This window comes from Paramacrobiotus metropolitanus, unplaced genomic scaffold (assembly GCF_019649055.1).
Source record: "Paramacrobiotus metropolitanus isolate TYO unplaced genomic scaffold, Prichtersi_v1.0 Parri_scaffold0000147, whole genome shotgun sequence".
NCBI lineage: Eukaryota > Metazoa > Tardigrada > Eutardigrada > Parachela > Macrobiotidae > Paramacrobiotus > Paramacrobiotus metropolitanus.
Window position 1 is genome coordinate 6,492 of NW_026570367.1, and position 19,027 is coordinate 25,518.

General features: G+C 41.5%; 3 protein-coding genes and 2 pseudogenes across 4 annotated transcripts; 3 read left to right on the plus strand and 2 right to left on the minus strand.

The window, feature by feature from the left end:
* Window positions 1-570: 570 nt before the first annotated feature.
* Window positions 571-5,945, plus strand: LOC129599514 (alpha-aminoadipic semialdehyde synthase, mitochondrial-like; annotated as a pseudogene).
* Window positions 5,946-6,223: 278 nt separating this feature from the next.
* LOC129599528 (peroxynitrite isomerase THAP4-like) lies at window positions 6,224-7,837 on the minus strand. Its single transcript, XM_055497793.1, has 5 exons — window positions 7,817-7,837; window positions 7,173-7,440; window positions 6,888-7,003; window positions 6,582-6,685; window positions 6,224-6,461 (listed from the first exon to the last, which is right to left on the minus strand). The coding sequence occupies exons 2-5, from the start codon at window positions 7,436-7,438 to the stop codon at window positions 6,312-6,314; spliced, it is 636 nt and encodes a 211-aa protein (XP_055353768.1). The 5' UTR covers window positions 7,439-7,440; window positions 7,817-7,837; the 3' UTR covers window positions 6,224-6,311.
* A 669-nt stretch (window positions 7,838-8,506) lies between these two features.
* On the plus strand, window positions 8,507-10,451 carry LOC129599516 (B-cell receptor-associated protein 31-like; annotated as a pseudogene).
* On the minus strand, window positions 10,184-11,968 carry LOC129599517 (uncharacterized). Of its 2 annotated transcripts, none has more exons than XM_055497783.1 (3): window positions 11,553-11,968; window positions 10,756-10,989; window positions 10,184-10,576 (listed from the first exon to the last, which is right to left on the minus strand). In XM_055497783.1, exons 1-3 carry the CDS (start codon window positions 11,836-11,838, stop codon window positions 10,554-10,556), a joined length of 543 nt encoding a protein of 180 aa, XP_055353758.1. In that variant the 5' UTR covers window positions 11,839-11,968; the 3' UTR covers window positions 10,184-10,553. The 2 variants fall into 2 exon arrangements, with proteins under 2 accessions (XP_055353758.1, XP_055353757.1); XM_055497782.1 differs by having other exon boundaries at window positions 10,185-10,576; window positions 10,756-11,055.
* A 1,104-nt stretch (window positions 11,969-13,072) lies between these two features.
* Window positions 13,073-16,180, plus strand: LOC129599521 (fidgetin-like protein 1). The gene is made up of 8 exons (XM_055497787.1): window positions 13,073-13,289; window positions 13,474-13,616; window positions 13,832-13,959; window positions 14,029-14,188; window positions 14,340-14,482; window positions 14,536-14,681; window positions 14,847-15,510; window positions 15,748-16,180. The coding sequence occupies exons 1-8, from the start codon at window positions 13,108-13,110 to the stop codon at window positions 15,868-15,870; spliced, it is 1,689 nt and encodes a 562-aa protein (XP_055353762.1). The 5' UTR covers window positions 13,073-13,107; the 3' UTR covers window positions 15,871-16,180.
* The last annotated feature ends 2,847 nt before the right edge of the window (window positions 16,181-19,027 follow it).

Below are 19,027 nucleotides of genomic sequence, written 5' to 3' on the forward strand. Positions count from 1 at the left end.
GATAGAAAACCATATAATCGGAACGTATAGTTCTTGCGTTCTATATTTATGATCCTTTTCTTAGAAACATCAAACTGGTCGACCAAAGAATGTGTTTCAAGTTCGCAATGCCGTGTGCGCTGGGTTATGTCACATGGTGGACAAAATTTCAGCGTTGCACTTGCACGCTGGCCTTGAACTTGGTAGCGTCACTGGAAGGCGAAATTTGTCGCCTGTGCAACAAATTATTATAATTCAATTGATATCAGAATTTTTAATTTGAAACGATGTTTCTTGATTAGGCATTATTATTTTCGCCTATCTCCTAAAGGTGACACGCAACGCCTATGAACGCGTGAGCCTGCAGATTTGAATACCAGTAGTCTGTCTGTAGCAGTACATCAGCTACAGTACTCGCTGCTTACTCCCACCAGAACCTTTGTGATAGTGATTCCTGCTCAGACTCCGGCATTTTCTGGATGCTTTTTCCGAAAAGCGTGTGGACGTGCTAGTTATGCAATTATTCTAAGTTTGTGAATCTGCGTGATATTGCTTTGTCTATAATTTGCTGTTCGCGGTGTTGACCGGTACGAAGTACGCATAGTTGCGTTACGATATTTCAACAATCTTCATCAACATGTTAATCCGGAGGGTGCTTTATGGCCAGTTCACCTCCGGTCACATTCTGCAACGTCCCAAACATGTTTTCGGACGAAGATTACCGTGCCGAAGAACAGGGTTATGGCCATTCGAAGGGAAGATCAGTCCATTTGGGAAAGGTGATCCAGGACATTATTAATTTTCGTAGTCTGACCCTAATGATCACGTCGGCAGAACAATAATAATTTTAATTTGCAGACGAGCGCCTCTTGCTCCTCAGCATGTGCGAAAACTAGTTCGCAAGGGCGCGAAGGTCTTGGTTCAACCTTCCAATCGACGGGCTTATCCTATGAAGGTGTGGCTACTCTGATATTTTTCTAATGGCCAGTGGAATAAATATTTTTATGATAATAAAATTAGCAAAGATGCCGCTTTTTTTGCGTATGTAAAATGTGAGTAATCGTTCAGTTTAATTAAGCATATGACGTATGCCTGGTCCAGAGCCTCTACATATGCCGGTATCCCGAGGAATCCACCATCAGCTATCCTCCTCACCTGTGGATTTTTTAATGCATCATTTGATTTTTGGCCATAACTAATTACTACCACTACAAGTGGATGTAGGGCTATCATCGTTTTCGGTTGCATTGCAGTCATATTCTGCTGCCGCGATTGTGCAAGAAGACATCAGTGACGCTAGCCTTATTATTGGAATCAAGAAGCCCCGTCGGAATTGGTCTTACCCGGCAAAACGTATTGCTTTTTCTCGCATACTATTAAAGCCCAAGAAGCCAATATGCCTCTTCTGGATGCTTGCTTGAGAAGAATATCCGGCTGATTGACTACGAAAAGATGGTGGATAAAGACGGTCAACGCGTGGTCGCTTTCGGGAAATGGGCCGGCGTGGCTGGAATGATTAACAGTATGTACAATGAATTATTGATAAAATGCCAGTACAATATCGAGTAATGCTTGCAAAAGCGTACTTAAATACAAAAATTTAATCAGTTTTGTGTAGGCGAGACTGTTCCGAAGACGAAGTTTGCAGGTGCTGCAGGGTAAAACATTTGTGATTGACTGTTTTTCAAACGATCTGCTTGGACAAGCAATAAAACTTAAAGAACACGAAGTATATGCACTATGCATTTTTTTTGTATAAAATTATTATTAAGGGCAACGTTACGGCTACGACTGTAGTTTGTTGCAGTTTTGCATGGATGGGATTCGTTTACTCGCTCTCGGACACCATACTCCATTCATGGTGAGCAACAACTTTAATAAGAACTGCAGCCAAGATTTTTTAGTGAGTTTTAAAGTCCAAGTAATATTTAATAATTTTATGATGACTTGTACAGTATATCGGTCCAGCCCATAACTATCGAAGCAGCTCGATGGCCAAGCAAGCCTTCCGTGACGCCGGTTATGAAATCAGTATCGACCTCATGCCGAAATCCATCGGACCTCTTACCTTTATTTTCACCGGCTCGGGCAACGTTTCGCAGGGGGCTCAAGAGATGTTTCAGGAGTTGCCTCACGAATATGTTGAACCGGCTGATCTTCCTAAGGTGGCAGCTCATGGAGGTTTGTCGTGGTATCTCCTCTCATCATTACATGTAGACCATCCTGCAAAAACTGTAGACGGACGACTGAATTGAGTAACTTTTTCTAGCCATGAACAAAGTTTATGGATGTGTCGTAAGTCGCGATGATCACTATGTTCGAAAGGATGGTGGTCCTTTCGATCCGTAGAATTTGCGAATTATCCTCAACGCTACTCTTCTACATTCGCTCAAAAAGTATGGGTGACACTGTGACAGTAAATCGTTTTATCGCTTTTAGATTTTCAGGGTTTTCGGTTGGCACCGGAAATCTTGCTTGAGGCATGGTTATTAGTTTCTGTCCTTAATGTTTCATCTTGCAGATTGCGCCATACGCATCTTGCATTATCAACGGCATTTATTGGGCTCCCAACGCCCCTAGACTAATTACGATACCAGATGCAAAGGAACTCCTGCAACCCGCAAATCAGCCGTGGTAAGATAAAATAATTCTGTAACCGGTAATTCTGTTTTTACCGTTTAGTTATGGTTTTAAAAAATTGTTCTGATTTCTAAGGTTACCTACAAGTGTTGGATGTCCACAGCTTCCTCATAGACTGTTGGCTATTTGTGACATAAGTGCAGACCCGGGTGGTTCCATAGAGTTCATGACGGAATGTACAACGATTGATAAACCATTTTGTTTGTACGATGCTAATCAACATACCAATACCGAAAGGTAATAACCGGCTTTTATCCTACTAGTCTTTTATCTTCAGACATTAATCGCGCCGCTTTATCATTTGAACTTTATCGCAGCGTTGAGATGTTGGTCTGATTACAGTTTCGCTGGGCCTGGAGTGCTTGTTTGCTCGATTGATAACATGCCGGCTCAACTTCCTAGGGAAGCAACAGATTTTTTGGAGAATTACTTTTACCACACATTCCTGATATGGTAAGATGGGAAATTCATTGATCAGCTATAGGCAAAGCGTTAGCAGCAACATATTCTTCTAATCGTAATAATATTGGGAAAGGTTTAGGCCAACATGTGAAAGTACTATGCTAATGTCACCATAATTCAAATCAGAACTCACTAATTGTCAGGGCTCACCGGCTCAGTGTGCCGGCTCACGTACGAGTTCGTATTTCGAAACTAGTCTAGTTTAGATGTACATACAGCTGATGTAGCGTTTCAAATGAATTGTGTCCAAATGACAGGACGCTTGGCAAATCACAAATTGTTTTTCTGTACAGTTGAAATCAGACGCGCAGCAGGAGTTCGAACATATGACTCCGGTCCCGTCGTCAAAACGTATGTACGAATTTATTAGCAGGATACTGCACTTTCGGTTTTGAACCTGCGTGATTTATGCCGTCCTACGATCGTGATGTTATTGTGGTTTGATTTTATTTGCAGGCTGTTATCGCTTCCAATGGCCGCCTGACGCCCAATTTCGAGTATATTGAAGAATTGCGGCAACACAAAAAGCGGTCTCACGCGAAAACCAACATGGATGTGGCTGATCAAAGAAAGTTCTTATCTTAGGAGCTGGATATGTTGCGCCGCCTGTAGTAGACTATCTTTCCCGCGATGGCAATGTGGTAATTACTTGGTACGACCGAACTTTAAATGTGACGTTTCCTGAAAGTTCTTTTGTGGGCTTACATTTTCACTGTTGTTTTACCATTAGCCTCGGCCCTGAAAAAGACGAAGGACCACAGTTCTAGAAGTATAAGAATACCGATGCTGTGCATTTGATGTTCACCGTAATCCAGATCAGCTGAATAAAATGATTCCGGATTACGACGTTGTGGTCAGCCTTTGCCTTATTCATTACATCCCAAAGTTGCCGAGCTATGTATAAATCATAAAGTGAATATGGTTACGGCCAGTTATAGCAGCTCATTAACCAAACAACCAGCTGGTGAACACATTTCTAAAAGGTAAATCTGACCTCCGGTTATGCATACCCACAAAGACATTATTATCATCGCTTAATATCAAACAACATTTATAAATTTTAGAGCAGCGGATGCAGAAGTGACCATACTGAACGAAATGGGTCTTGACCCCGGTATTGACCATTTGTTAGCGATGGAATGTTTTGATGAAGTGAAAGAACTAGGAGGAAAGGTTAGAAAGCATTATCTATGAAAACCGAAAACTGGTTACCGTATATGTCTCTCTTTTATTTAGGTCACATCTTTTCGGTCTTTTGTGGTGGTCTGCCCGCCCCAGAGTTTGCTACTAATCCTTTGCGATACAAGTTCAGCTGGAATCCGGCCAGTGTTTTCTTGGCAGCTCTCAACGGTGCAAGATATATTGAAAGCAATCAGGTATATTAGAGCACAGTATATGCGATAAGTGGCTTAACTCCATATCAGGAAAACCACCTCTGCGACTTATGGAACACAGAACTTGTTCACTGAAATTGTCAGATGATTTAAAGTGCCATGTGTAATAAGTTTTGTGCATGCGAAATATGTTAACGTCAGTTTGTTCACATGCTGGCCGTTTTTTCTTTCATTTAATTAAATCCCTTGCATGGATTTGTTATATAGATGCATAATATTACTAAACCTTAGTTTAGTTTAGTTTAGTTAGTTTAGTAATATTATGATAGATGTTACCCATTAATTAAACATATTAAGTAGAGTCACCGTATGCGAGTTACCGTATGATAATCTTGCGGTGTCATACATCATCAGTTAAATTCCATTATTTTCTGTTGTAAAGGTCAAGGAAAATTCCCGCCGGGCGGTATACCATTGATGGAAAGCGCCAAACTTTGATTTCCTCCCGGTTTTAATTTAGAAGGTTATTCGAACCGATTCACTTCATTATCTTCAAGAATACGGAATCGAAGGAGCCGAAACTTGTATGAGAGGAACTTTGAGATACAAAGGCTATGCTGACGTTTTGATTGGACTGATCAGAACCGGCCTCTTGCAAACGACGCCGCATCCCGCGCTTCATCCCGACGGGCCTTCTTTGACATGGGTAGGACTTTGTTAGTCACTTGCTTCTAATTTAATTTTTAAATTTACAACGAATTATAGAGGCAACTGATAGCTACGCTGGCCAGTCAGAATTCAGACGCGTTAGTGGAGAATCTAAAAAGAGCAGTATTGACAAAGCGGGTTCTCCTCAAAGAGTGGAAGCCATGGCTCAGCTAGGCCTTTTGACGATACGGAAGTTGAAAAGAGAACACTCCATTGGATACCTTGGCTCACTACTTAAAGGATCGTTTGTCCTATGGCAAAATGAACGGGACATGGTGATATTGCGGCATGATATCGGAATACTCTGGCCAAACAACAGCAAGGTGTGTCGAGTTAAACCAACATCCACTCCCATCCGGCGCTAGAAATTCCTTAATACTTTACATAAATTTCATCGAGATATCATGAGGACAGAAGTTTTGTGTTTTAGGAAATGCGAGAAATCACATTAGTCGTTTACGGCGAACAGAATGGATATACGGCGATGGCGAAAACCGTAGGATTTCCGCAGCCATCGGTACAAAGATGCTGTTGGACAAAGAGATCCAACGAAGAGGTATGGTTGTTCCGATTTCAAAAGACATCTACCGACCCGTCTTGAAACGGCTGGAGCAAGAAGGCATCAAAGCAATCCAGCACTCGCGAAGATCTGATTCTAATAATTAAGAGTTACAACAGTGTGCCGTGTTTTGAATTTTTAACATTAAGAGTGATCCGTGTTTTTGTAATTGCCTGTGGTTCATATTCGCTGCTCAATCCGGTGAATTTCGATTTGATTTCCTGAAAGCGGGAAATGAAGAAAAAGAATAAATTTTGTTAACAATCGAAGATATTCATTCGTTCTCAGAATCTCAACCATAGACTGCAATACTAGTACTGTACCCGAAATATAGATACTTCGTATTAAATTTTTCAGAAACTTCGTATTTCGTTTTTTATTAAATTTATTAATTTTTCGTTATAAAATAATTCAACCGTGGCGTGCATTAACTCTCGACTGGCCACTACTTACTAAAGTTCGTTTACGAATACAAAAACTAAAGGCAAATTTGATGTTATACAACACCGAATAAGTTGGGAAAAAGGCGAACAATTGAGAGACTGTGCATGATGAAACCTGTCGGAACAAATCTTCCACAGAGTAAACAGTTTGTACTTTGTCAGACAGAAATGTCTCGTAATTCAGATTTAATGCTTTAATGCATCGTCCGAACTTGTATGGGTGGCACGCTTGTATTTGATGCGGAGATGCTCAGTCAGAGGCGTCTTCTTTGTTTCCATTTCCATAATGTGCTCCAGTTCTTCCTTTTCTGGATCATATTTATAAGTTCGGCGAGTCTGTATAAGGACACAAGCAATGCAACTCAGTGTTGTTGTCAACTTACGGCAACTTCAAAACAAAACACAACGCCCTAACTGCAATAATTAAAAACGACGAATAAATCTTTTACGACTTACTCGCACGACAGCTGGTTCCGCTGCAAAGGACATCCGGCTGATCCCAGTCGTCTCCACAACCAGCTGATTTTTCATGCAAGTCCCTTCCAGTGTTTCGGACACTCCTAGAAAAATATACAAACAATATTGACAACTATAAGTTACAAACAACGGAAACTGCTGACAAGTTGATCTAGCTCGAAGTACACATACAATAATCAATCCAAAGCTACAGTATAAAACCACAAACCGGCGGATATGAAAGCGCAATTAAATGCATATATTCAATTAATCTACAAACCAGGAGAAATATACACGGAAACGCACCGAAGTTATGAGCCAAAACAAAAGCAATCTGGTTAGTGCCTGGTTTGATCCGCAAAAACCTTGCTCGCGATGTAAAAAGTTTGTGAGGCTGCGATGAAGGATCCCAGGATTCCGCCCTGAAAACATATTTTCAAAATGCGAAGAGCAAAGGGAAGTACGTACTACTATGCTCAAACCAAACAAACATAATTTTGTTTCCCACAGAGAAATTGTTGTAGACTGCGAAATCACGGAAGACCGTGGAGTAGAGCAGGGATGCCCAACAGTGAACGTAGCTAGCCTTACTTATAGTCCAACATGGGCTGGCCCCCAAAAACGAACTCGATCTTTTCCGCGTAAGCAAAATCCTTTATCGTGGGATAATGACATTTCCCAGGTTCAAAAACGTTCCACTTGCCAGCAAGCCAAGCAAGGCACTCCAGCTGATCCGGTAGAAAGCGAGGTTGACAAGGATAATTTTTATGAGGAGATCCACCAATCGCCTGGGGCTCCGATTTATGTACACTCATCGGGGTCGACGGCTCGGCAAACGTTGACTGACTTTGCGACATAACTGAAGCACACCACCGTAAATATCCTAAAATAATGCTCTCAATTATTTAATAATTAGTTTACAACAGTGAACAGACAGCAGTTCAGTTTGGGAGACAACATAAATTGTATTTTCATCCTACCACCCAGTATTCCGAACCCACTTTCAACGGCACTGATAATCGAAATACTTGTTACCTTGTATTGAATGTACTCTAAAAGAGCTGCACCAAATACTACGAAATTTTTGCGTTTTAACGGCTTAATTGAGGCACAAGCCACAGCGCTGCGCTGTACTGATCAAGAAAGGCGAAATCCAGCTCCACAAAGCCGAGTTACGTATTCCAACAAAACGGAGAGCTTAGTTTCATGTATGTAAGCAGTATGCGTACCTGTACCTTTCGCTTGGGGAAGTCTGGGGTTAGAATTATATCGGTACTGTGTACTTTTACTAGTTTTATACACATACCGCGGATTCCGGAATGACAGCTCGCCGAACTCGACAGCAACTCTGACTATGCAAAGCGAAACGTTCAGTTTTATGCCCAAATAATAACATCAAATAAAATCTTTATCATCGAAACTGATAGGACACCCGTAGACCGCAAGTGAAACAAAATGCAACACCATCAATAAAGCGTAAATTTATTACGGAAGCGGGAAGATCAAAGTAGTAGTCCGACTGTCAGACAGAGAATAATGACAACAAAGCCGAAACGTACTGTGCAGCGGGCTCAGGGCTGGCCGAAGGCGGTTCTATGATGCAGTGACATACCTGGCGGATGCCCTAGCTGTCTTGTGCGGAGAAAGCCAGACGCCTCCAGTAGTCAATTATGACCGAAAAGAAAAAAAGCCCAGTTTTAGGAAATCCCCGTTGTGATTCATTGCGGTTCTGCACCAATAGGATGTCTCTGCATCAGGAGCATCTCGGACCATAACCTTGGAAGTTGGAATTTGTTGCGTTTGTGTGTTTTATCAGTGGAAATCATAACGACAAAGTCATAAAGTTCTAAATTTATGAAAATAATTATTTGTACCAAATTGAAGCGATCTCCTGTTCACCCGGGTTTCTTTGATAATCGTTATTTCCGAAATACTTTACTAGTCGGGTTTTTCATGGAAGCTCAGTAAATTAACGAACAAAATGAGTCTGCAGTGGACTGCTATTGCTGCTATTTTATACGCAGAAATCGCGTTTACGATCTTGATGCTCCTGCCTTTCATCAATCCGACTACGTAGGTCTCTTAAGTCCTGATACGATGTTACAACTTTCGCTTCGGAAGCAGACCCACTCCAGATGTATTTGCGTTTCCTTTTTACAGATGGCACAGATTTTTCAACTCGCGGCTTGTGCTGCTGATAAAGAAGTACAAATACGTTCAGCACATTTTAGTGGGTGTAATGGGCCTTCTCCTTCTGGGTAAGTTCCCTTTAGAGATTGTCCGTCATTAATGACGTGGATTATCCGATTTTAGTTATTAATAGGATGATTCTTTAATCGAAATACGTGTTTGTTTCACATATAGCCTTTATACAAATGTGTATAATGTACGCTTTAGATGCCATCCGGGATGTCAGTCGGTATACCAAATCATTCGTCGATTTGGCTGATGTGGCATCACAGGCCCCGGCTGCTGAAGTGCAGTTCCACATGAAGTTGTTCAGAGCCCAAAGGAATTTTTACATTGCCGGATTCGCTTTGTTCCTTTTCTAAAGTGGGCTTCCTTAATTTTGGTCGTGTTTTTACAAAATATATTTAGAATTGTAACTGCTACTAAACTGCAACTGAAAATAAAATGAATCTAATGGCAACTCACTTGCGTTGCAGTAAGCGTACATCGGTCATACAGGCTTGTGGCTTTACATAACACGCAAAAATTGTGGGCTTGTGTATTGTAAGCAATAAGCTGCGTGATTGACTCACAGTAGATATGAGCAAAACGTTTTTTTCCTTGTAGTATCATCAAATCGTTGGCCGGAAAGCTGTCCTACGAAGCGCAGTTGATTATTTCCAACAGTGCGGTTATCAAACAAGCCGAAATACCTCTAAAATGGCTCGCGAAATGTTGAACGAGCAGAAAGGAAAATCAATCCCGGAGGCGGAAGCTGCCTTGAAAGCTCAGATTCTGAAACTTGAAGGAGACCTGCGATCAGCGCCAGTACATTTCGGAATTTGCTTTTTCAGTTTTCGCTGTACAAGGTTAATGTTTTCGTTTGCAGAACTCGAGGTAAAGGACAAGGATTTGCATGCTATTAAAATGCAGAGTGAAGGCCTGACTTCGAGTACGATCGTTTGCTGGCTGAACACGAAAAATTGCAGGTATGTTAGTTACTCCATGAACTGAAGGAACAAAATGTTATGGGCATGCGTATCAAAATTTGGGCATGCGTATCAAAATTTTAGAGCTGTATATATTTACATAAAATAATGTAAACCGTGTTTTATGTTGAAAACGAAATAAAGTTAATGGTTCAGTGCTACACTAATCAGTTTTCATTAATTCGCAAATTAGTTATTCACAAAATTTGTAAATAAAATGTTGCGTGGTTCAGAATTGTAAAACATACAGTAAAACGAACGGTAGCAGTTGAGAGTGATGTGTTCGGGAAGAAATGTGGATAGTTACTGTGTTCAGTTGATTGCTGATTCTCACAACTGAATCCGTTTTTATTTTTTTTACAGAAAGCGCACGCTCTTATTGTGGGAGACGCAGTTTCAGACCGAAAAAACGATTAACAGGAGTTCTGTCAAAATGGTTTACCGTCTTCTTAGTATCGCCCTGCATGTAATGATTGGTGCTTGACTGTTCAGTCCCTGGAATCTGTTGGAAATATGGTTTTCCTAGTTTAAAAAGACGCTTTCTACCTACTTTCGCATTTTGACATTATAAATGCTGAAGACCGCGAGAAGATTTGTGATTTTCGTTATGATAGTTGATGCTCCTTAATCACTACTCTGTGTTCTTTTGTTTACTGTATTCGCGTTCTTATGTTGCATTGGTTACATACAAAATTAAATTAGTTATCATTAATATGCAGTTTCAACAAACACAAGCAGGATGTTTATCTACGAATACTACTACAGGAGCCAGGAAGTGAGGTCAATCATCCATGGGTCCATCGTTTACTGGTTTTTAGGGAGTTGCATGATTCGAACCTGCAAAAAAGTGGTCATTTGGAAGTAAGCCGAGGGAATGAATAGGGAAATCTAGCGATGATGCGGTGATGTGTTTTACGATGTTTCCAAGATACATACAAACACGAAATTGCGATTAACGACCGCTGAAACAACTTCGCTACTCTGCTGTGTAATCGTATCTAAATGTCAGTAATTACTTGAGGCATAGTTCTGTCTTTCGTTGGCAGGTTTGCTTTCAGCCGGACCGGCGTTGCTAGCGAATTCGATATGCAGGGGCATGGATCGCGCTCTGGCAGGGTGCGCACCCGTTCCGCTGGGCGCAGCCCCGTTGACCAGTGGGCTGTTAACGGGACTGGCGTCTCGGTGGTTTACCGGCGATGCGGGACCGGCTTCCGCGTGACCCGCCCCGGGACTTCCCGCACCAGTTCCTCCTAAAAGGCCACGTTGCCATAACTGAGAGCGGAGAATATCACCGTCGACATCCAGAAGCAGAGGCGCTTTAAAATATGCCATATAGCTCGATTAGAAATTGAGCAATTCCCGAGAACCAAGATATTGGAAATAGCCAATCGAAAATAAATCTAAAGCTTAAGGTCTGCGGCATACAACCTCGTTAAGCATGTTCACAAATTTTGCCGCCACAATGCACTTTTAATATTCGAATATTTTGGATAATTTCCGAAAACTGTTATGAGTGAAGTACAAAGCAAACGCAGAGTGCGCCCAAGCTTAATACTGTTTTTAGATTCAATAGGTTGCAAGTACCCTTAAAATATACCTTTGCAAATTATTAGAACAATCGTACGATATACATTGAATTATTTTTTTTATTGCAGACTTACTGTGATAAGAATTTTTCTTACACAAGTTAAAGCAAAAACAAAATTAGTATTAATATTTCAAAGATACTTGGTTCTTAATTGTCGATAATTAAACACTATTACTGTTTTACAAGATACTACTGCTTGTACGCCAAGCAGGGTTTGCACTTTACCGGCATTTCCTCCAGCGTTACGCGACAGAAGCCCCATCAGTCCACCGAACAGACCGCCCGGATTAGACGACTGCGAGGAAATCCCCGTTGCACTTCCGCTACTGCGCGGATCCCCTTCGAAGCCAGTCATCATGTGAGTATTCTGCTGCGGAGCGGACTGTCCGCCGCCTCCAAATCCTCCACCCGACAACAGACTGGACAGCATCATCATCCGTATGAGATCTTCCTGCGCTCGTACCGCGGCTAATGCCGACAGCACCGCAAAGGTGACGAGTCGAAGAGTCATTACAAGCAGGCACGAAATTATTGGATAATCAGCTGGATACTCTTGGCTACACAATCGCTTTCATGGAACAGACAAAACAAATTGTTTTACCGCTTTAACAGTCTAGAATCGGTTGAAGTAAAAGTAAATGAGCGTGCGACGCCGTCAAGGGTATTTATGGGCGATGTGGAAATTTGATGCGGTGTGGGCTATTCAGTTACAATATTGTACCACTGGCCAGTTAGTTCGCAAAACGGAAACGATCGTTTTATTGCCCCTGATCAAAGTTGATTGTACTATCAGTGTGCAAGTTTGACAAGCTGATCCGCGCTCATCGATGGATATTATTGCATCATATCCGGTGTCCACTTGGCGCGTAGGTGATCTCTTCGTGACAGCTGGTCTCGGACGTACGTACAGACTTGGCGGTGCACATCAGCAACAACAGAACAATTGTATTTAACTGACGAACAATAACAATAAAACAACAGCTTACATTCTGCAATCGTTATCGATGTCAGATTTCGATACAGACATATCTGTACTTTCACCCTGTTAGTCTTGTATCTGTACTCCAGAAAAATGCATGTTACAAAGTAAAGTTGATGCGGTATTGATGGTATTGATGCGAAACACTTGCGGTAACCCGTAAACTTATTAAGAATACGTAACCAAATACGAGTAGTAGGTCGTGTATAGCTACGAGCTCAGACCCAACAACAGTGGTTGGTTTGCACCGAAAAAAACTTCGATTCGAAGACCAAGAATGCAGAGTAGTAAATTATGACAAACCTCGAAAGCCTAAATACACACAAATATTGCTGATTAACGATTGGCAATGGGGCATTGGAGCCAAAAACAGATTTTAATTCTTTTTGTTTTGCTTAATGTATAATTGTAGTGTCAGAGAGTCAAAGGAATCGGTTTGTCGATCTTGCGTAAGATTCATAAATAAATCATAACTCATAAGGCTTAATCAATTCCGGTTTCTGCGCCATCGCTATTCTGATATTAAAATTAATTTTTAACTTCCGGTCTTTAAGATTCACGTAACTGCATCAGCAGTGGTACGGTCTAACGCTACGGACAATGGATGGCGGCAGTGCAGTGTAAGTACTTATCAGTTTATCAAGTAAAAAAGTTCCAGATTTAAAAATTTTGTAAGTTTTATTTTAAAGGTATTGTGTAATCTGGGATTACTAAACCTGTCGTTCTCATGACAGAATCAAAAGGAATATCAGGTTAACTTGGTGAACCAAATTAAAGCACGGTGAAATTTCGCAGCCAGTTATGGACACGAACGAGCACGATCCTAGCGATGGCGAATGGTATCTGGATCCTGAATCACTGTACCAGAACCTGCTAGCCCATAAGATGAATCTAGATTTGGGAGCAGCTTCGAAACAATCTGGAGATTCTGCTGCTGAAAAAGCTCAAGCCTTACGGACTCTTCTAACTACGAACTCGTTCAGGTATGAGATGTTTGATTGCATCAGCTTCTGCGCAGTTAACCCAGCCATCTTACCGCTGTGTTGGTTGTCAATTGTGCGTTGTCCCAGAAATCTCTTCTTTCCGGTATCTGTATCAGACGATGTGTCCTCACAGCCCAAGTAGAGTGTCGAAGCCTTAAATTTAATTAGGGTACAAATTATCTAGTGAGCAAACAAGCGATTCCCAATCCGGCTGGCACATGGAGCGACTGGAGAAGTACACCGCGTTGATGGATGGGACAATAGAAAACGGCGGACTTAACAATCACCGGGGTGCTGTCGAGCAGCGTTTAACGGGAGTCAATCCAGGTGAATTATCTTACTGAAACTTTACGTGCAGAGTGCGCTGGTTCTCAACAGTTACATTCAAAACTGCGGAAACCATTGCTTCTTTTTCCTGCACATTAAATGCAATGTGATATAGGCGTTTATGTAAAACATAGGCGTTTTCTGAATGCCTTTCACTTACATAAGTTCAGAGTCTGCTACGTTGCCGAGTTCAATTCTAACATCCGCTTTTACAGTCCATTCGACGTGGAAAGTCGAAGAAAGCATCCCGAGCATGCCCACCGACGCCGATATTGAAGAGCATATTTTGTCGGCTGAACAGTTCCGAGCTGTTTACCAAGATCCGCTGAAAGCAGCTCAGGCGGTGAATTCAAATCAATGGTCCGATTTCAAAATGTTCGATAACCTACTAAGTAGTGTATGGATTTTGCAGAAATTTTCAAGTGGAATTCAGCCCGCAAGAGTTGTGGCGAAGCGAAAAGCCGTACCAGCGAATTCCGGCTTCACCGTTCCCAGGAGAGACACTTCGCGAATTAATAATCCCGCTGTTTTGCCCGAAAAGCTCGGACACAGTCAGAGTGGCTCTGTTGAAGGTAAGCGACTTGGAGCGAGCGAATAATTCGAGAAATGAAATATGAAGGTATGGAAAACAGGGATGATGTAGAGTACTTAAATGAACAAGTACAAGAAGGTAGTTAATGACACAGTTAGCGTTAACGTTAATAACGCAGTTCGTTTTTATAGGGCCGCGCCCACCTGAATCGGAAACTGTTGCCGCACCGTCCTCATTCAAAACTGCCAAAGAACAGCTGGTTGTTGAAATGGTCGAAAAGGGTGAGACTGTTCCGGCTGAATTGAAGGCCGGAGCGCCCTTTGTCGCAGCCTTTGTAGCACCCGTGTCTGATGAAATAGACTTCCGCCTATGGCAGCGAAGTCCAAGGATGAAAACGAAATGTCAAAACTAGTGGAGATGTTTGAAGAATATGTGGTCACTCCGGAAGACCTTTGCGATGTGGGGGAAGTAGTTGGTTTGGACGATGTGAAACAAAATCTGGAGCTGTCCGTTATTTTGCCGTTAATGGTGGAGTAAGTACTAAGTACAAAATAAAAAGACGTTTTTCCGTGCATACAATCAAGAATAACTTGCATTTCCTCCTATGTTTTATTAGTTCCAAAACTGCGGTAAAAGTGCTTCATTAGTGTTCCACAACATTTTGCCTAACAATAAGCACTATTTTAATCATCTTGAAGGTGTTCCGGACTTAATATACCACCCAAAGGACTTTTACTGTTTGGCCCACCCGGAACCGGGAAGACACTGATTGGTAGGTGGGTTGCTGCGCAGTTGGTGAAAGGAAATGACGATTGGAAACGGACTGTGTTTATCTCTGTTACCCCATCAACCCTCACATCGAAGTGGACCGGGGAGAGCGAGAAGTTAGTGCGCGCCATGTTCCAGTATGCCCGTACGAAGGCGCCGGCTGTCATTTTTATGGATGAAGTCGATGCCCTTTTGAGTCGTCGGAACAGTGAAGAACATGAATCATCCCGACGAATGAAAACTGAATTTCTCGCACAGATGGAAGGTATCAAAACTGACAAAGATAAGAAAGTGTTCGTCATCGGCGCAACCAATCGCCCCCAGGAAATTGACGATGCTGCACGGCGCCGATTTACACATCGATTGTACGTTCCACTTCCTGATAAAATGTCTCGCACGCAAATGCTCACACTGGAACTGAATAAAGACACCCACAGCTTAACGTCTTTGGATATCGAGACTGTTGCTGAGAAAACTGCAAATTTTTCTGGAGCTGACGTTCGTGATCTGTGCAGAGATGCTTTCCGGGCTAAGTTCAGGCGCTTAAGAGGAGGCAAAACAATAAAGGAAGTGGCGAAAGAATTGCAGACACAGGTATTTTTGGCTTGCAGCAGATTAATTTTATATTTACGCTGTAATAAGATTATAGTACCGGAACACCGGTAGATGTAGTACTTCTGCTAGGAGATTCGTTTAAGAAGAGATAATACCGATTTCGACATCTTTTGACTATTCTCGCTGGCGCAATGCGTGCGCTAGCGAATAGTATAAATTCTCCTTAACTACTCTAGGTATTATAGTTCGATCTTCGATGAATGTCGTATGTTACAGAAGCATCCAATAACGTTGTCGGATGTCATTGAAGCCCTTAGCGGTCGCACACCTTCCGTCGATATTAACGTTCTAAAAGAGTACGAAGTCTGGAAGCAGCAGTTTGGAACGGGTCAATTTTGAGCGGCAACTACTTGGCAATCTGCGAATTGCCTGCTCCTACAGAGTATCCCCGTTACTTTACTCAGCTATGTGAGCCCGTTGACGTATTTCTGATCTTTTCTATAGTTTTTCGTTGTTTTCTATGTTTTTTTTATTGTAAATAAAATAAAATTTTAGTGTTTTGGTATTACGATAATTGCAAAACATGGAATTTCTTCCGCTGGAGAAGTATTGTGGAAACTTGTACAGTAGTAATATGGTCATGGACTTGTCGTTGTCACGTGTCAGTAGTGGTGAACGGTTTAATTTCGGCGTTTTTTGTACCCGTTGATATGTGTTTAGACACCCCTATAGTATTTACGAGTTACGATAATTTTTATTAAATAACTGACCATAGATAACTGACCATATGTTCTAAAAATTATTTTGAGTCTAAAAATTTCCGACCCACTCACTATTATATTAAAGTTTTTCGAAACCTTCCGACTTTTTCAAGTCGGTATTGCCTAAGGTTTCATATTTTGCGGCGTAGTCGTGCACATCTTTGATTGCCGTGAATTAAGCATTCATTCGAAAAAATGTCTTAACAGTTTATTGATTTATTTGAGTTCTCGGTTCCACTTGCCCGTAAGATTGTACAGTAGGGAATTTTAGATTTCACATGGTTTAGGCTCCGTCCACTAGAAACTACCGCGTCACATAAACAGTACGTTTGCAGACTGAAAATCGTTTAAAATGCTTGTACGGATGCACACTTGCAGTGACGTACAGCTGAAAAATAAATCGAATCGAGTGCCGAGAGCGTGACCAACCTGCTCTCGGGGAGGCGGTTAGAGCACACAAAAGATCCACAGGCAGCATACGCTGGCTTATTGCTCAGCCATATGGCTGAGCCGTTGCACAGTTCCACGTAAGGCAGATAGTTTTTACGCGTCAGCCAACGACGTTGGGTTACGGCGCCTTACGTCGCGAACGGACGTAAATCAACCCGTTTAAACGCCAACTTCTATCCGAACGTCGAACTGCACGTAACTTGTTTTGTGAAATCTAAAATTCGCTAGTAAGTAAAGTTCGGCTACGGGAGAGCGCCACCGACAGCCTGCACTTCTGCAGTCTTTAATTCGACAGCATTCATTATCAGCTGATTTTTTCCAGTTTTTGTTGCTGCTTTTTACTCTGTACTTGAAATATTGTACTTTAACTTATACATTGTGCGCTCTTGTTGAAATCTTCTCGAGTTTCCGGTAATGCTTCAGCCTGCTTCCTGCCTTTGCACCCTTATCGCATACCGTTTTCGGAAGCCGTTTTCTGCAGGCGTCAAACTTCGTCCGCTAAAATGGAGAAAAATTTTGCGAATCCCAATATTCGCAGTGATTTGGGAATTATTGTTGGCTCTGCAGTGGCTTTTGCTGTCGTTAATCAGCTGTTTAGACTGTACAAACCATGGAGTGGAGCGACTCCGAGTAAGACGCAATGGAAACTGCGGAACATCGCCACTTCGATGCTGCATTCGTGCATAACAGGAATCTGGTCGTTTACAAGGCATGTCGGGCTGCGAACCCAAACTTCGCTCTTTGCTTTAGTTTCAAGCAGTGTGACCATTATGGCTTACCGTGCGCTTTTTTTTCTTATTGACGATTTGCGTGAAGACATGGTAGAAGGCTCCAACTTTTCGTATTATCTCGTGGCACCTTATGTCTGAGTATAAACACTGTACATTCTGTTTACTTAATAATAATATTTCTAACTTTTGAGTTCCTTGTAAGCATAAGTCAGAGCAGAAAGAAAACTTGTATGTTTGTTACAGATTTGCCGGTAGTAAACTGCACCTGTGCAACTTTGAAATTAGAATTGTTTCTGGTGCCAGTACAGTACAGTACTTAAATTTTTAGTAGCTTCCAAACAGATCTTGCATTACTTCAAGAAGTGCATGTCGGTCTGATCATTTTGTACGATGCCATAAGAATAGCTATACGCCGACGGATGGAAAATGATTAGTAAAATGACCACGTACATCGCTCAGTACGGTATTGCGCTTATAGCAAATTTTTGCGACACAAATTAACAACGAGCTATTTGTTGACAATAGTAAGACAACATATTGCTATACTGTTGTAAGACATATTCCCGAACATAATCTTCGGCTTTAGCATATGATTTGTGATTAAAACAATGCTGTCCTGCCATTAACACAGTTGAATTAAGAAATAAGCAGCGCTATTTTCTGATGAGTTCGCGCGTTTTGCCTTTCAGGTTACTTTATTTACGACCTTTTGACATGGGAATTAATCGGTTAAATTTGAAGTCTGTGGAATTAATGGGACATCATGCGGTGGTATGTATCATGGCGTTACATTGGCGTTTATATCAGTATATCTATATATCAGTTTTCCTTGTAGGACAACTGTGAACTGTGAAGATGCTTTATTTTTTAATCAGAAGTACTTTATAGAAATTGTACAATAGATAAATGTACGCATAGGAGTACTGTTTGTTATGATTTGCAGTTGTCTGCAGATTAAATTACTACCAGTCTACCCTTGCGATTAGCCAGATTAGGAAAGAAAAGCTTACGACCATTTATTCAACTTATGTTGTGATGGGAATCATCAAATTTTTTCCTCGGTGCTGAGTGAATGTATATGCCATCAGGAACTGTTTCCGCTTTTAGGTCTTGTAATTATGTAGGGTTGGCTGTCAGTAAACAGTAAACGTAACTAGCAACCGTACTTGTGTAGCGCCTTTCGAATTTTCTGGTTATATTATTAAATTTTTGCAAAGGACACAGAGTACAGACGTGTCATTTGTGAAATTTTCGTGTAAATAAACATGTTCCAGGTTTCTCGAAAATGTAAGTAGACATTACTAGCTTTTAAAGATTGCTCTTGCAGGTGGTACTTTGCTTCGGTGTTGCAGTATTTCTGCGAAAGTTCATTGGTTTTCCGTGTTTTCGCTGTTTGTGGAGGTTAACAGTTTGTTCCTCCACTGGCGCCAAATATTACGGATCTTGGGAATCTCCAAAAAATCGACCATTTTACCACGTCATTTCGCTACTGAACGTTTGTAAGTATGCCCCAGATCGCTGTAGGTGCTACCGGTATTTAATAACTTCCTATATAAATTATACTTATCGTTAATATAGCACTGTCAGATCGTTTTAAATTTAAACTTCACGTGT

Excerpts from the sequence above, each read along its gene's own strand:
- LOC129599521 (XM_055497787.1), top strand. The coding sequence starts at position 13,108 with ATGGACACGAACGAGCACGATCCTAGCGATGGCGAATGGTATCTGGAT. Across the intron at positions 13,617-13,831 it reads TTTAACGGGAGTCAATCCAG|TCCATTCGACGTGGAAAGTC; the intron begins GTGAATTATCTT and ends CCGCTTTTACAG. Across the intron at positions 14,682-14,846 it reads ATTTTGCCGTTAATGGTGGA|GTGTTCCGGACTTAATATAC; the intron begins GTAAGTACTAAG and ends ATCATCTTGAAG.
- LOC129599517 (XM_055497782.1), bottom strand. The coding sequence starts at position 11,838 with ATGACTCTTCGACTCGTCACCTTTGCGGTGCTGTCGGCATTAGCCGCG. Across the intron at positions 11,056-11,552 it reads TAACGCTGGAGGAAATGCCG|CGCCTCTGCTTCTGGATGTC; the intron begins GTAAAGTGCAAA and ends CATATTTTAAAG. Across the intron at positions 10,577-10,755 it reads AAGACAGAACTATGCCTCAA|GTTCGAATCATGCAACTCCC; the intron begins GTAATTACTGAC and ends ACTTTTTTGCAG.
- LOC129599528 (XM_055497793.1), bottom strand. The coding sequence starts at position 7,438 with ATGTCGCAAAGTCAGTCAACGTTTGCCGAGCCGTCGACCCCGATGAGT. Across the intron at positions 7,004-7,172 it reads CAGCCCATGTTGGACTATAA|GGCGGAATCCTGGGATCCTT; the intron begins GTAAGGCTAGCT and ends ATATGTTTTCAG. Across the intron at positions 6,462-6,581 it reads CGGAACCAGCTGTCGTGCGA|ACTCGCCGAACTTATAAATA; the intron begins GTAAGTCGTAAA and ends GTCCTTATACAG.